Below are 16,185 nucleotides of genomic sequence, written 5' to 3'. Positions count from 1 at the left end.
TAACAACAATAACAAACAACAAACAAACAATAAAGATAATTTAATGTTTGTTTTGTCTCAATGTTTATTGTTTTACATCATCATGTTGATCTAGCCCCCTCACTTCACACGGGTGTGATTTTTTATAAAACAAACACTTTGCAGATACTGTAGAAAGAGAGCTTTCCGTACAGCTGCAAATGTTGGTGAGTTTGACTTTGTTTAATACAATCAGTTAGGACTTTTCTATTTGGATGAGTGGGCTGTCAATGGGAAATTGCACCTAGATAGCACCTTGCTGGCAAGATGGCAGCCGTGTCCATTTCGTAACAGGAAGTGGACGGTATGCATGCAGCATGCATGCAGGACCTTTAGTGAGTGAGTTTCCAACGAGTGCTTCCAAAACAATACATGGAAAAAGTATATCACCTGTAGGCCTACACGGAATGTATCAAGGAATAGCGGCTCATACCATGTTTACGTGGATCTTTATGAAACAAACTGTGCAGATAGAGGACAATTCAAGCTATCCGTACAGCTGCAAGGTTGGTGAGTTGTTTAATACAATCACAATCAGGACTTCTATGTTTGGATGTAGCCCTAGAATGTCTGTGATCATTCATATACTTAGTTCGTATATTCTGTATATATGTGAAATACTTAAGTAATGTATGAACAACAGAGACATTCTAGGGCTAGTTTGGATGTATGGGCTCATTGGGCTGTCAAAGGTTGGTATTAAAAATAGGATCTTCTTAGAGTTGAAATGAAATGAAATGATTACTATATTTACCCAGGGTATCTGGGCTAAGCTCAAGAACTTGTTTCCAGCCAGGTCCTGCTCATAGAACATTTCATCGTAGTGGTTCAATGCCTTGTTCAAGGGCACTTCAGCGGTGGTAATTTTAACGTGTCGGACCGCTGATTCGAACTGGCGACCTTCCGGTATCAAGACCGATCCTCAATCCGTTCGGACACCGCTGCAAGTTGCTTGCGCTAAGAGTAGCCTTCAAAACACTGAAAACAGTAGCACTAGCAGAAATCAAACTGCTTTGATCACGAAGTGGTTATATGTTGCACTACATTTTTGCCATTAAATCATCACAGGGCTGTGATGATTACAATAGGCCTACTGGACTGCCTACTGTTAGTACATTTAACTCTCCAAGTAAAATTAACCGCGAGCCTACCTACATGAATAAGATAAGAAGTTATAATAATAATAATGTATTATTATTTTCATTATTATTAACTCATCTGACTATGTTTTAGGGAGGATCAGGATCCTCTTCCAGAATACTTGAACCTAATGTAAAATGAAAAGTTACAAGTCTACATCTACAGTACACCATTAGCCTCAGCCTGTGGGGGGAGACAAAGATGAAGTAAAGAGTCATTACTCTGAATGCGTGCTTGAATCACATCACAGCCAGATGGCAGGCAAACTCCTTTTAGGCCATACTTTCTACTCATCATGCTAAAATAATACAATTTGACAATATGGTAAGTAAGTATTATGCTGTGTACTGGATTATGCTATTTCCAGTTGACTTGATTAGTGTAATGCATTTATTTCTAGACTGATACAATGGGTCCAGTTTATTCATAAAGCTGCTGTAGCCAGAGGACATGAACTAAAACCAAAACCTTTTGAACACATCGCTCATATTTGAACTTATCTCTAGGCCTACTGGCTGCCAGTAAAACAAATAATTGACTTTATAGGCTGCTACTTGTTTTTAAATCTGTGAATGGCTAGCTAGCTCCTTTATGTGCTGTCGACATGCTCACTGACCACACGCAGTACACAGTAATGTAATGTAATGTACTGTCGACATGCTCACTGACCACACACAGTACACAGTGGATAGATCCATGTCGACATGCTCACTGACCACACGCCGTACACAGTGGATAGATCCATGTCGACATGCTCACTGACCACACGCAGTACACAGTGGATAGATCCAGATTATCACACAGGTATCTTCACTGCACCTACAGTAGATTCAATGAAATCAGTTCCTTCAGACATTATGGTTCTGGAATTCTCTACCACAGGAACTATGGTCTGCTACACTACAGTGATGTCTTTTAAAATATCTCTTTTTTTCACAAGGTTTTATTTTAGTTTCTAGTTTACGGTTAATTCCATATATTCCCTATATCTTATATATCCCTATAATGATGATACTAATACTAATAATAATAATTCACTTTTTATTAATTTGTATTTTAGAAAGTGTGTGTGTGTGTGTGTGTGTGTGTGTGTGTGTGTGTGTGTGTGTGTGTGTGTGTGTGTGTGTGTGTGTGTGTGTGTGTGTGTGTGTGTGTGTGTGTGTGTGTGTGTGTGTGTGTGTGTGTGTGTGTGTGTGAATAAAACCTCTCTTATTTTATTCTTATCTCATCGGTATTTGCCACCTATGTGTGATCTTTGCATTTTCTTTGCTTTTCTTTGGAACGGTCAATGTCACCAGACCATTCCTAAACCTAACCACAGTAAAAGTATATGCCTAAACCTAACCTTATTCCTAAATGTAATCTCAGTAAAAGTATATGCCTAAACCTAACCTTATTCCTAAATGTAATCTCAGTAAAACTATGCCTAAACCTCACCTTATTCCTAAACGTATCATCAGTAAAACGAATACAAGAACTGCTGGGGCCAAGAGGTCTGCGACTCCGCGTGTGTTCTGAGTGATGAGCGTTCCAGTCACCATAACATGCACCCCAACATGTAACAACAACAATGTATCAATAACGGCCCAGGGGTCCAGAGGTAAGAGAGACATTCTGTACTGTATCTCTCACAGACAAGAGGTCACAGAAGTCATCCCCAAATAGCCCCTTGTTTAGTCCAGTGGCTTAAGGCCATTACCACTATGAAGCAGATGAAATCACCACATTTTTCGTGAGACTTCTTTAGGACCTACTGATGGATTCTAGCTTAGGGGCCCAAAATAAATATAGCCTAATTAAAAAGCAGGTCGATTCACTTTTTGGCCTATAACTTTAGAAGCGGCGGTCATACCATCAAAATATTTTTCCCTGAGCCGCTTTGTATGAGTTTTGGACAAAATCTGTTTGAGTACCGGTAGTAGCAAATTATGTGTTTCAAAAATGAAAGCAGAAATGGACAGGGCCTTTATGAGAAGTTGCGTTATGATCCAAGCAATCCAGGGAAAATGTTTTTTCCATTAGATTTTTTCCCCCTAGACTAGAATCCATCAGTAGGTCCTAAAGAATTCTCATGCAAAGTGTGGCGCTTTTATCATTTCCTGCTGAACGATCAATGAATAAGACAGAAATCTATGCTTTGGAAGAGAGTTCACTGCAATAAAAATAATAATAATAATAAAAACAAAATACACACACACACCAAACTCCCCTGAAATGTTTTTTTTTAACCGAATGGGATATTAAAATGTGTTTTGATTGTAGCCTTATCAATGAAATAACAAATGACCTTTCCTGTCTCCTCACAAACTCTTGTAGAGTCATTCTCTTTCATCAGCATGGTTTGCTCTTTGCACGTGCTTCCTTGTTGACATCTTCCTTGCATATCTTTTTTCGTGTCACCTGCCTAATCCCGTGGCTCTGTTTTGTTTGTGTTAACAGGTCCAGGTGAAGAATGAAAGGGTCAGAGCAGCTGAAAGGATGGCAGAGTCTGAGTTCTTCCAACTTGACATTGATGGTTATCTCATACCCCCTTCTTTGCAGCCAACTTTTATTTATAGCTGATGATTCAACAGGTTGGGGTAAGGCACAGCAACATAGTCTTTCTCCTCTTAAATTCTTAAATTGCATGCATACATTGGCTGTGTGCCTGTTTCCAGATATGAAAGAGATTATTTAATTATGAATTATTATTATTTTTGAGTGGTGCAACCACTCCCTTACGGAGCTATGTGTGTGGCTGGCTGGGAGGGTGGCTGGCTGGCTGGGTGGGTGGGTGGGTGGGTGCGTCTGAGCACGAAAACAGCATGGTTGTTTTTCACCACCTGTGCGCAACCTAACACACAAACACACACGCACATATTAACTGTATATATGGTGATTTCGGGTGTGCCAGTACAGTATACAGTGACAGTACAGTACAGTAGAGGGTACAGTAGGGACCCCCACACGGTAACTGTCATTTCTCAACCGTTTCGGACGTGGGGCTATGCTCAAGTTACGAGCAATGACAACTTTCATAGAAAACATAGTGGAGTCAAAAGTCTTGTCTTCAATTATCGTAAAAACCATACAAACATGTTGAGGTTGAGGAAAAGGCGACAAAATCCAAGTTTCTTGTATATTTTAATGCAAGGTAAAATGTAAAAAAACAACACAGAAATATAGATTATTAAACTTAATGCAAATATTACAGAATTATGAAGTAAATTTAAATTAGTAAATGTCCAAAATCCAAGTTTCTTGTATATTTGCTAATGTGTTTTGCAATTTACAATATGGAAAAAAAAACTTTTAATGCAAGGTAAAATGCAAAAAAACAACACAGAAATATAGATTATTAAACTTAATGCAAATATTACAGAATTATGAAGTACATTTAAATTAGTAAATGTTTATCTAGATACTGTATACAGATTCCTAAAATGGAAATGATAAATTCCACAAACTTTACAATTTGCTTTGTCCCGAAATTACTAATAGGCCTACTGTTTAAAATGTTGATGTTCTACCCTCCACAGCGTTAATATAACACACTGTCTCCACTATAAAAATCAAGTTACAGTAGAAATAATACATTTTTATCAGGCTGTGCAATTGGGATATCACTGCAAATCAACTACAGTGTAACATTTCACAAGTTTTATTCCCGTCTTTAGTCTTTACTGTCCTTCCTTAACTATCAAACACGATGACTTCTGTCATCGTGCAGAAACTCAACCTCCTTCATAAATGTGCCGTCATCTCCCTCTTCCACTTCTTTAACCCTGTAGAAGTTATGCCACGAGGCTGGTCAATATAATATTCCCAGTCTGGGAAAATGCTGAACGTTTACACCCCGTCAGTGGTAGACAAAGTACACAAAGTCAAAGATGCTCCTGGTCAAAAAAAAGTACTTGATTACTTGCTATTTAAAGTATTTAAGTATTGCGAAGTATTACAAATAAATAAAAACTAAAAACAATCCATTGCTCTATTTCTTTTTCACAGACCATGGGTGCTCTGTTGGCGTGCATGACTTCCCTTGTCATTACTACTGCCGGGTAAGTTGTTGTACTTGAAAACTGATATGCTTGTGCTTGTTTCACGGAGCTGGATGACTCATTTTCTACTTTTACACCAAATCCAGCTGAGAGCTGGTACTGTGATTGGTTTCTTTTAGCGTGCAGGCAATCGTATTTTAGACGGCTATGCTCAAGTTACGAGCAATGAAAACATTCATAGAAAAAATATAGTGGAGTGAAAAGTTTTCAGTTATCAATATTGTAAAAAGCCATACAAACATGTTGAGGTGCAATGCATGGGCAATAAATATGTGACAGTGATATTTTACCCCTCATTCTTCCTCAGATAACTATACAGTTGGTGAGAAATTAATGGTAACAAAAATGGCAGAAAAAATAAATCATTTAAAATAAATTATTTATTCAAAGTATTTAGAAAAGAGACAACATCCAAGTTTATTTTATATTAGCTGATGTGTTTTGCAGTTTACAATATGGAGAAACAAACTTGAATGCAAAGTAAACAAGAAATGCAAAAAACAGAAATATAGATTATCAAACGTAATGTAAATATTACAGAATAATGAAGTAAATCAGTAAACGTTTATCTACTGTAGATACCGCACATACAGATTCCTAAAATGGAAATTACAAATGCCACAAATATTGCTTTGTCCCGAAATAACTAATACTGTTTGATGTCCTATACCCTCAACAGTATTAATACGGTAGAAATAATAAATCTTTATCAGGCTATGCAATTGGGATATCACTGCAAATCGACTGCAGTATGTAACGTCTCACAAGTTTTATTCCCATCTTTAGTCTTTACTGCCCTTCCTTAACTATCAAGCACGATGACTTCTGTCCCAACCAGAAACCAGGCATCAATGTATCCTTGAAGGAGCTCTTCGTCCTGTGCAGAAACTGAACCTCCTTCATAACTGTGCCGTCATCTCCCCCTTCCACTTCTTTAACCCCGTAGAAGTTAATAATACCACGAGGCTGGTCAATATATATTCCCAGTCTGGGAAAATGTGGAACGTTGCGGATCTCTTTGCTGTCACCGCAGTCGAACCAGGCCTGGTAGAAGGATCCTCCCCAGCCTAAGCCCCAGGATTTGTCATTCTCTCCCAGGCCACACAGTCCATCACCTCCCCTCCTTCCTGCTCCTGGGTAAGCCGCCCCGACCACCGTCCACCCAGTGGACTCTACCTCAAAGTAGCATCGGAAGCCCAAGATTCCCTCCTTGCACAGAACCTTAAAAAGAAGAAAAATACCATGGGCTCAGTGGAATAATGGTTTAATCTGGTTTGTTAAGCCAAATGTTAATTGGCTCCGTCGCACAACAGCATCACTTGTCAAAAACAACTAATTATTCAAGCTAATGACTGTTGCTTTGTAAGCTTAAAATGTTATTATTTCATTTATTTATTTATTCCGAACATGTTAAAATATAAACAAGAAAAGACAAAGTAAATATTAAAAACAAAAAAAGAAGCGTCCAAAAATAATAATAGTGATCTTTCATAATCCTTAACTTATATTTATGTTCTAAAAAGGAGTAGGAAGAAGTTTATTGAAAACTTATCAAGTCCTACCCCTTCTTTGTGTATCTCAATACATCAAAACTTATCAAAATTATATTCAGGTTGATTTTCTTTTCTTTGTTTACACACACAGTATTAATAACAAAATGGAAATACAAAAAAATTAAATAAAAACAATCAAGTCTATATAAGATCATTCAACTAAATATATAATTACAATGAATAATAATAATTATGGTAATGACAATAACTCATTATCAACAAGCTACACCATCATTAACTTAATCATTAGCATTAATTAGGCCTAGGCTGTGCCATCTCTGTCAAACAAAAACCTACCTGTGGCGCGTGCTCGTATCTCTGCGGACTGTCCAGTACGGGACACAGGACATCATCTGTCATGCGAGACACCTTGGCCCCACCCTCTGTGATCCACAGCATTTTATTGGCTGTCCTGTCATCTAGGAAGATGTCGATCCAATCTGGAGCACATGGGGAAAATGATCTTTAGTGTGGGTCGGGATGGGAGAATGATCAATTTTTTAGAGAGAAAAATAAATGAGGCTGAACATGTGAATAGGATCTGGTGGCAAGCTGTCTTTATGCTTACGTTTGAGAAGGTCAGCTCTGCATGTGGGCTCAGGGATGTTAGGCTCGTATGCTGGGGTCTTTTCTGGGTGGTGAGAAAATGACATGGCTTGAAATAGCGAAGCTTGAAGTGATTATGAGATGAAAATGTCAGTAGATGAGACCGTTATCATCAAATAATTGATCATGATAATGTTCACATGGGCCTTTATAACAAGGCATATATAGTACAAAGCTTTTAGATTACGTCTCTCCTTTAGGGGCCTGCACTTTAGGCATTGTTCCTATTAAGACAAATTGTTATTCCTACCTCAGAGAGAGAGAGTAAAAGCACAATGATTTTGTTCAAATGTCTCAAAGAAATTAAACATTAATTTAAACCATCAAGGAAGGATGGAAGGAAGGAAGGAAGGAAGGATTGATTTCTCTCACTCTGTTGTGCTGCAGGTATACTATTTTTCCTAGTTGAGGGTCTGGTTGGCATCTTGAAGCTCTCTTGTGTCCTGGTTCTCTGGGTTGCTTGGGTCTGCTGGTGGGTACTGCCGTGACTCTCCAAGCACTGCTTTATATACCCTTGGGATATAGGGTATTAAAGGTTTTGGGGCCCCACTGAGCTATAAAATACTTTTTTTGGTCAGCTATGTACTGTCATGATCTCACTGATCTATATGTGCAACTGGAAACCATGCCTGATTGCATGCCACCTCCTATAGAGAGCTTGATCCAATGACCCACATTCATGTCCATGACCGCTGTCAGATGTTATACAATATCTACACAATATATACTGTCTCAAACAAGAGGACATGTTGGTTATACATACTGGCTGGCCCTCAATATGTAGGACAAGTACAGATCTTGTTGTAGTGACTATTTGTTCCAATATTGTGAAGAGTAGATCATTGATTTAACTTTCTCTTGTGGCTGTTGATATTGAAAATTGCAGTGCAACTTCAGAATAATGGATGTGAAGAATTATGCACGGTAACGTAAAAAAAATCTGTTCTTTTAAATATAGAGTGCATTTCTACCCACTTTTTACATTATTTATGTGGTGTGTTATGACAATTGGTTTGTTATGTGGACAGTGTATTACGCTAGCTTTGACTGTAGCAATTGATGAGCCTTTTTAACTTTTTTGTTTTGTCTGAAAATGTACGATTTAAAAGATAGGACAAGAGATAAGATACAACTTCAGATATTTACATACTGGTCCCTATCTAGACTATATCAGTTGCTTTTGAAAAATCAAAATTACTTAAAATGAGAAAAAGCAGCTGTCCGGTTATGGAGAATGACATCATGAGTGGAGGAAGTTGTACATTGACTGTGTATTGACTGTAGCCTTTGGTGTAGTATTGGCCTATAAATGTACATTATTAATAATTCACGAATTAATTATGATTATCATAATACAATGATGTGATAGTCACTAATTATACCCTAATAATCAAATCATATTGAGTTGAATTAGATTGAATATAATATGTCATTATGTTTTCATACAATCACTTGATCAATGGATTCAAGCAGTATATAAGGTATTCAATGTTAAAATGGTGACCTTCACATTGAGGCTCACAGCCCAGTCCGTTGGCTTGAGATCACTGTCCCTTTCAGTCGGCAGCTATTTCAAAGGCTCTGTGTCCTTTGTGATTGTGCTGGTTGAACAACAGTGGAACCTTACAGGTACAGGGGGCATGTATACCGCAAGCCCTCGTCTTATTTTAAATAGATCCCGTTGACAAGTCTAGGACAGACCTACATTCCCCTTGAAGTGCAGGGCGTGGAGGGGGGGAGGGGGGGGGGACTATAGAGGTTCCAAAGTCACTCATCTGCATGCTGGGGCTGGCACGAACTGAAGGAGGACAGGGTCCAGCCTTGGCAAGAGTCTTGGCAGTGTGCCGAGCTTGTAAACGCCTCACATGTAGCCCACCCGTGAAGAGCAGTTTGCACGAATGGATGCACGACCGGATGAATACTTTCTTTCTCAACTTGAGCCATGTGCATTAAGGCTTTTAGTGTGTGGCAAATAGCATGGTGCTAATGTGGGTCAAAAGTTCAGTTCAGTTCAGTTTTATTTTGGTCATAAATACAAAAACAAAAAAAACATTACATTACATATATATATATAGTATTCATTTCGTCGTGTTTTTTTACACTTAGACCAAAAGGGTTTAGGCTGAAGCCAATGGCTTATTGTGCCTATCCCAGGGTGGAATGGAGCCTGGACCTCAAAATCAAGTGACTGACTAGCATGAATAGTGTTATATTAAAAGTTATCAATTTTTGTGTATTAGCCTTTCTCACATATACAGTACATTCAGCAGATCAGCAGCTTATTTTAAATATATATTTTGACTTAATATAATTAGTTTTAGTACATTATAATATTGCAGTAATACATTATTAATGATAAATGCATGTTAATAATAATAATGGCATGTTTTTAAATTAAGTTTAAATTAAATTGTATTTGTGTAAAGACATTGTTATAAGTATTTCTCCGTAATAGTACATCAACTCAGAATGCTGTTTTGTATTTATTCACTTATAATCCTTATCAGCTGTAAATTAATCAGCCCAACTTAAACTTAAGACACTTGGAATTCAGAAATAGTATTTTCGTATGGTCCTGTACCCAACATGGTGTACAATTCTCAATGCTTGTGGAGTATACATAATGGTTGTAAAGTTGTTTATAAGCATTAACCCAAACCTCCACACAGTAAGTCAAATACGGCACTACAAGTGAACAATATAAAATATATTTCACATTTATTTATTTTACAATTTAGACATTTGGGAGACGCTATCACAATTTTACTCAATGTTGGGTATCAAGCAAGTAAAAAAATCTGAATTAACATCAAATACCAAATAAAATAGAAAAGAGAATAATGCATATGCATTATTCTCCCCTTTTGTGTTTTACCATCAAAGTTACCTGACATAATTCATTACAAAGCTCAAGTTGGCCTCACCATGACCAATTTCAAGTGTGTCGTCAAGTAGTATTGACGCACTTGAGTATTGTTGACCTCACCCAACCCCCGCTGCGAAGTTGGCCAAGTTTGAGTCGACGCAATCGTCCCTTCATTCATCAGTGCAGTGAGTGCGCCAATATCTGTTCAGCTGTGGGAGGGGTTCGAGGTGGGTTCCCCCGAAAAACATCCCAACCATCCATCCTATAAGCTTTTTAAGGAAAAAACACAGGCATATGTAAGAGCTTCTGCCTCCTCCCCTTTAAATCACCACCTTTTGTCCCTCTAGCCCTTGTTCCCCCACTTTATCCCATCTGAAAGATATATAAGAGTGGTACAAACTAAGCAGTCACACTAAGGACCCAGACTTACCCTTTGGATGAAGAAATGGGAGTAATGGGAACCAGCTGAGAAATGTTAATTTCCACAGACTGTCAGCGTTAAGATGCCTACAACCGCAGGAAGCATGACTGAGACCAGAAAGCCAGGTAACTATGATGATTCAATGTTTTGATCATGGTACATAATACAAATATATAGTGGATTTACTTCTCCTGCATTTTAGCTAAACACCTGATATATGAGACTTGGTTGTTTCTTTTGTCCTTTGGTAAAATTAGTATACTGCATTGTGCGTACAGTAATAATTCTGTCAATTATAGTATTTTGATAGCCCATTTGTCTGCATAATTATACTTAGTAATACATCTCCCACATACTAATAATCAAAGGTGGTGTAAGTGATATTGTTGAAACAAAATTATATTATTATTTGTTAAAGCTATTCTGATAGTAATCATTGAAGTTTGTTCAGTAACAAGGGTATCTCCAGCTTAGTCAAAATAAACACAAAATTAAACTATTATTTATCAGCTTCAGTTTTCCAGTTCCATTTTTTTTTTTTTTTTCTGTTCAGTCACTTCAATTTAATGTGTTTATCTTGTATCCTGTAGTTCTCTCTCCTGATTGGATTCAATTAGTATCCCATGCACCTGAAATGTATTTTCTGTTTAAAAAAGACCCTGTTCCTGAACAAATGGCAATGATTACTGTCGGAATATAAAGCTTGAACATTTAAACAATAATGATTTTGGAATATAGAGCCATTTAAACACTTATTTTAACACAATACAATCATTTACACAAACTTTAGTAATGCTTTTAGTAACCTGCCTCAGCATTTTTGCTGTAATTAGCACTGCTGTCATGTCAGCGCTGTTGACGGGTGACTGGGTCACAGATTTTATGACTTGTCTGTGTAAAGGCAGTGACACAGAGCTATAACTCAATGGCAAGCCGTGGTCCTTATGAGGGAGATAATGTATACACTGACGTCACAACGTGCAAAAATAACTTCCTTTGAAAGATATGTGATAGTGCTTGTGGTTTGACATTGAGATAGCATAACATTTTGCTCCAAAAAACCCGCTAGAAATGCTTCCGAAGGTGTCTAGTCCATCGGGTCTCCCCAGGCACTGCACACACAGTAGCTGTCAGCTTCCCCCGGCTATCCCAATAAAATCGAGGAGGAAAGTCAAAAAGAAAAATGGGCTGTGTATAAAGAGCTCCTGCTCTTGAACTTGAAACTGAACTGAATTTTTTTTGTGCCTTTATTTTAAATTCTCTGGTGAAAAATGAAAATGATAATTGAGCCCATTTCAACAAAGGAAATCTATGGGTATTCATCCACCCATCAGCAAAATATACATAATTTGTGGTAGATTTTAGGCACTATGTTGTATGTGTATGTTTTCCACAGTGTCCTCTTCTGTTGCCAGACAATGATGTCACCATTGTTGGCAGAGCTTGTTGGCTGATAAATGTGACCTAATTTGACACTTAGGGCTCTATTTTCGTCAGCGCTAAAGCCCTTGCTAACTACTTTGTCTTTGTTTTACTATTTTGAAAAACATTTTTGGAATAGTTAAAATAGCCAATCTACAAGCTCACAACATGTCGATGTAGATTGGTTATTTTAACTATTCAAAAATGTTTTTCAAAATAGTAAAAAAAGACAAAGTAGTTCATGGATATAATCTTTGGGGTTTAGCAAGGATGACAATTAGTCATGTGCACTACTGTGGAGGGAAAACAAACTGGATGAATGAATTAAACATTTGATGTAATTAAAAGCAGCACAGATCTTACTGTTGAGACATAATTGCATTATTGCACATTTCTGGAGTTTTTGTAACATTTAGTTCAACATGTAAATCATGGCATCGTAATTGAAGCCTATTTAATGATACAAATTGCCAACGTAAACTGTTACTCTCTAGAGAGGATTTAAATGTATGAAGAAATAGATACTTTATTTTGAAAGGGTTCACTTGATACCCCAAATGCTACACTGTATGTATCTTGGCAGACACCAACATAGTAGTAATGTTACGGGGCTTAACTGTGTATTTTACTTCTTCACCACAGTGTTCTTACCAGACATTCAGAGAGTGCACGCGGCTATACGTCATTCAAAAGTATTGGTTACAGGATCTGTTTTCCAGTGTTAGAGGGGTAGCTATGATTTATTTTAGTAAGTATCATTTAGGCAGATTTGGTCTTTTCCCAGAATGAATGATCCTTATTTGCAAGCCATTTTAGTATCCTGTAATTCATGTAATATCAGCATAATGTATTATTATGATCTAGCTAAGCCTAGGAAGTAAAAGTGTACAGTATGCATTCTTGCTTTTTAGGAGTCATCCACAATACTGGTTAATGGTTATTCATCTCATTAGGATAAAGTCCAGTCCAACTGTGAAACGGATATCTAACAACTACAATGGAAAAGCTTTATTGGGCACACACGTCCTCCACTTATTTGATTCATGCCAGAGGAGTGTGTATTTTTATATGCAGGGTTTGATACTGTATGTGTTTAGACAGTCACTCTCGAGTTGAGAATAATTGGCTGAGGCCAAGGCTGCAATGTACAAGGTTCTTTGGTAATTCCAACCACCTGGCACAAATCAACCACTGGCTCCAGCTAGCATGTGTGATGTGTGAAGTGATGATCTGACAGAGGCAGATGGTTTTCTAAGTATATGCCACTTTGACCTATGGCTCAATTCATCACTAGTTCCGACATAGCGATACATACTCTAGGGTATGTGTGACGTCTTTAAGTTAGATATTGGTTCTAATATAGTAGCTTAGCACATAATGGCGAAATCACCCTTCAAGGGCTTCTGCCAGAAATATGGGTAGGGGAAGCCTACTGGGTTTGGCTGCTGGATGCAAGGGGTTGGGCTGTTATGCTGTTATGATATAGCTTAGACTGAACCCTTTTATCTTTTCTTCCTGTAGCAAAGAAAAACAAAGTTGGAAATGCATTAATAGGTAAGACACATGAAACTGGAATTGCTGTATTCTGGGCCATCTTTTATCATTTTCTTTATTAACGTTTTATACTTTCTCTTTACTTTTAGAAAAGATCCCAGTCTATGAGCCGAATATACCGGAGCCCACTTGCCGGGCGGATCTCATCAAATGTAAGCACTTGTTTTCATCTTTTCTGTCTGTGTGCATGACAAAAACATCTTTTCTGTCTGTGTGCATGACAAAAACACACAATCTCATGTTGTCCTCTTTGTTTCAGATTGGTTCAACCTCTCTCTGGATGACAAGACGGCCCATAAGTCACTGTGGATCACAGAAGCTGGAGCCAAAGTGGCTCACATGACAGACGCTCTCCTGTGTCCTGTACTAGATCACCCAAAGCGATATGAGCATTCCCCACAGGTATTTACTATAATCCCTGTGACATCTGCAATATGAGAACTTACTTAACTGAGTGACATGCAACACACACAAATATAATAATTTATATGAGCGTTTTGGCTGTAGGCCAATATGTGTAGCGCAGACAACATGGTTTGTCAGAATGCATGCATTACAAAACAGAAGCACCTCCAGCCATAAATAAACAGCATGACAACCAGGAAATGCCTGGCCAAGTGCGAGTCAAATACTCTTTTTATTTTTTTTATTTTTTGGCTTTCGCCTTATTTTATATTTTTATGGAGGGACAGACAGTAGGCTGACAGGAAATGGGGAGAGAGATGGGGGGAAGACATGCAGTAAAGGCCGTCGGGATCGGGAGTCGAACCCGCGGCACACTGCCAGACTGGATTACCAGCCAAGGTGCCTGGACCACTGAGCCATGGCCCAGGCCGAGTCAAATACTCTTGAAGAGTGTTTTATCATACAGTAGTTCATAAATATACACTATGTATTTACTGAGCAAACTGCTTTATTCACAAACTGCATTCATAGTAACTTGCTTGAACTGCAGTAGCTAAAAGGATTGGTAGGCCATGCCTTTAACTGAATTGTATTATTCTGACATCACCACTCCTGTAGTGGGAGGGGTTTGGCTTTCTGAGCTTCTTGGAACTTTCTTATAATTATAGAGGTACACGTGCACATTTGATTGTTCCTCCTGTTGCTTTGTACATCTGCACATGGTTACTTTGCACATTTTGTTTGTTTATTTATTTGATATGGACATCACAATCACATTGCTCATTGCTCAATTGTAGAATTTGTAGATGCATTGCTTACAGTGTGTTAGCAGTAGCACAAGTGCTAATTTTCACCACCTGTCCACCACCTGTCCATTTGGGTGAACATTGCTGTTTTTGATCAGAAATGTACTGCACAGCTTCTAATTATAAGTTACTGTGCCTGTGTATGACAAGCCCCTGAGTATTAGTGTATAGCTCTATCACTGTAGTGTATATTTGTACAGTATATATCATTTTTATTGCCGTCCTATTATTTTTGTTTTATTTAATATATCTTTCATTATATGTAGCACAATCTCCGGGATAAGTCCCATGCACCAACATTTCGCTGCTTATGTAAGTCGGACACAAGTAAAAGCTTCTTGAATCTGAATCCCACTTTCACACAGTCTCTCATCCACTGTCTCTAAGGTTCTCACCAAGGAGGGCATAAAGGGCTTCCGAGGCTACTGGGAGGTGGAGTATTCAGGATGGTTGGTGGCAGGAGCTGTCTATGAAGGTGCAGCAAGGAGGGCCGCCGATGGCCCTTGCGGGCTGGGAGAGAATGATCAATCCTGGGGATTTGGCTGGAGTGGTTCCTGCTATCAAGCTTGGCACAATGGCCAGAATAAGGATTTGACGGATAAGGCGAGGTGCTCCGTTTTGGGGACATATCTAGACCAACCTGCTGGTATCCTCAATGTGTATTCAGTGGAGGAGGTGAAGGAGGGAGACGAGAGTAAAAAGGAGGTTGTGCTTTTGCATCAGTTTAAGGCTGACTTCCAAGAAACCATGTTCCCGGGTTTCTGGTTGGGGACAGAGACTTACTGCATCCTTAAAAAAAGAGAGGAGTGATGGATATAAATGACAAACTTTATGAAAGTCAGATCACGAAAAACCTTATACTATTTTCATCTGGCTTTATGTAACTGAGATTAATGAAATATTTATTCTATTTATAAAATATTTATTCTTCTTGATTTGTAATGTTTGTAATGTTGTAATGTTGACTTGAGTATGAATATCCTGTATTTTAAGTGTTCACAATTTCAAATAAAATGAGTTGCACATACATTCTTGGTGTCTTGTTGTCTCGCAAAAGTAGAGTAGGTTAGCAAAAACAATGTAACAAAGTTAATTTCAAATTCTGATGTGTTGATATTGCGCACCAGGGGTGTACTGCCATTTTTATGTGGGGGAGCGTGCAGGATGTAATATGAGAGATCAAACAGACCACATGACTATAGAGATCATGTGTACTGAGTTGCGTGAGATTTGGATAAAATCTGAAGGAGTAATATAAAAAACAATGTTTTACATAAGTCGGCCTCCTGGTGGCGCTGTAAAGAGCAGATGTGCATAATGCAGGTCAAGGGTTTGTCCTTGGCCTCTAGAGTGT

At 38.2% G+C, this 16,185-nt stretch overlaps 2 protein-coding genes across 4 annotated transcripts; one reads left to right on the top strand and one right to left on the bottom strand.

The window, feature by feature from the left end:
• The first annotated feature begins 317 nt into the window (after window positions 1–317).
• On the top strand, window positions 318–15,860 carry LOC306915961 (stonustoxin subunit beta-like). Of its 3 annotated transcripts, none has more exons than XM_079493656.1 (8): window positions 318–524; window positions 3,598–3,737; window positions 5,146–5,198; window positions 10,712–10,769; window positions 13,588–13,620; window positions 13,710–13,772; window positions 13,880–14,022; window positions 15,219–15,860. In XM_079493656.1, exons 2-8 carry the CDS (start codon window positions 3,611–3,613, stop codon window positions 15,639–15,641), a joined length of 900 nt encoding a protein of 299 aa, XP_079349782.1. In that variant the 5' UTR covers window positions 318–524; window positions 3,598–3,610; the 3' UTR covers window positions 15,642–15,860. The 3 variants fall into 3 exon arrangements, with proteins under 3 accessions (XP_079349782.1, XP_079349781.1, XP_079349783.1); XM_079493655.1 differs by having other exon boundaries at window positions 318–528; XM_079493657.1 differs by lacking the exons at window positions 318–524; window positions 3,598–3,737; window positions 5,146–5,198 and adding an exon at window positions 6,230–6,335.
• Window positions 5,988–7,419, bottom strand: LOC306915963 (tripartite motif-containing protein 16-like protein; the record flags this gene model as incomplete). The annotated part of the gene is made up of 3 exons (XM_079493659.1): window positions 7,320–7,419; window positions 7,049–7,191; window positions 5,988–6,419 (listed from the first exon to the last, which is right to left on the bottom strand). Exons 1-3 carry the CDS (start codon window positions 7,402–7,404, stop codon window positions 5,988–5,990), a joined length of 660 nt encoding a protein of 219 aa, XP_079349785.1. The 5' UTR covers window positions 7,405–7,419.
• Window positions 15,861–16,185: the final 325 nt, after the last annotated feature.

This window comes from Electrona antarctica, assembly GCF_951216825.1.
Source record: "Electrona antarctica genome assembly, chromosome: 22".
Taxonomy (NCBI): Eukaryota; Metazoa; Chordata; class Actinopteri; order Myctophiformes; family Myctophidae; genus Electrona; species Electrona antarctica.
This window is presented reverse-complemented; position numbering and strand designations above follow the sequence as displayed.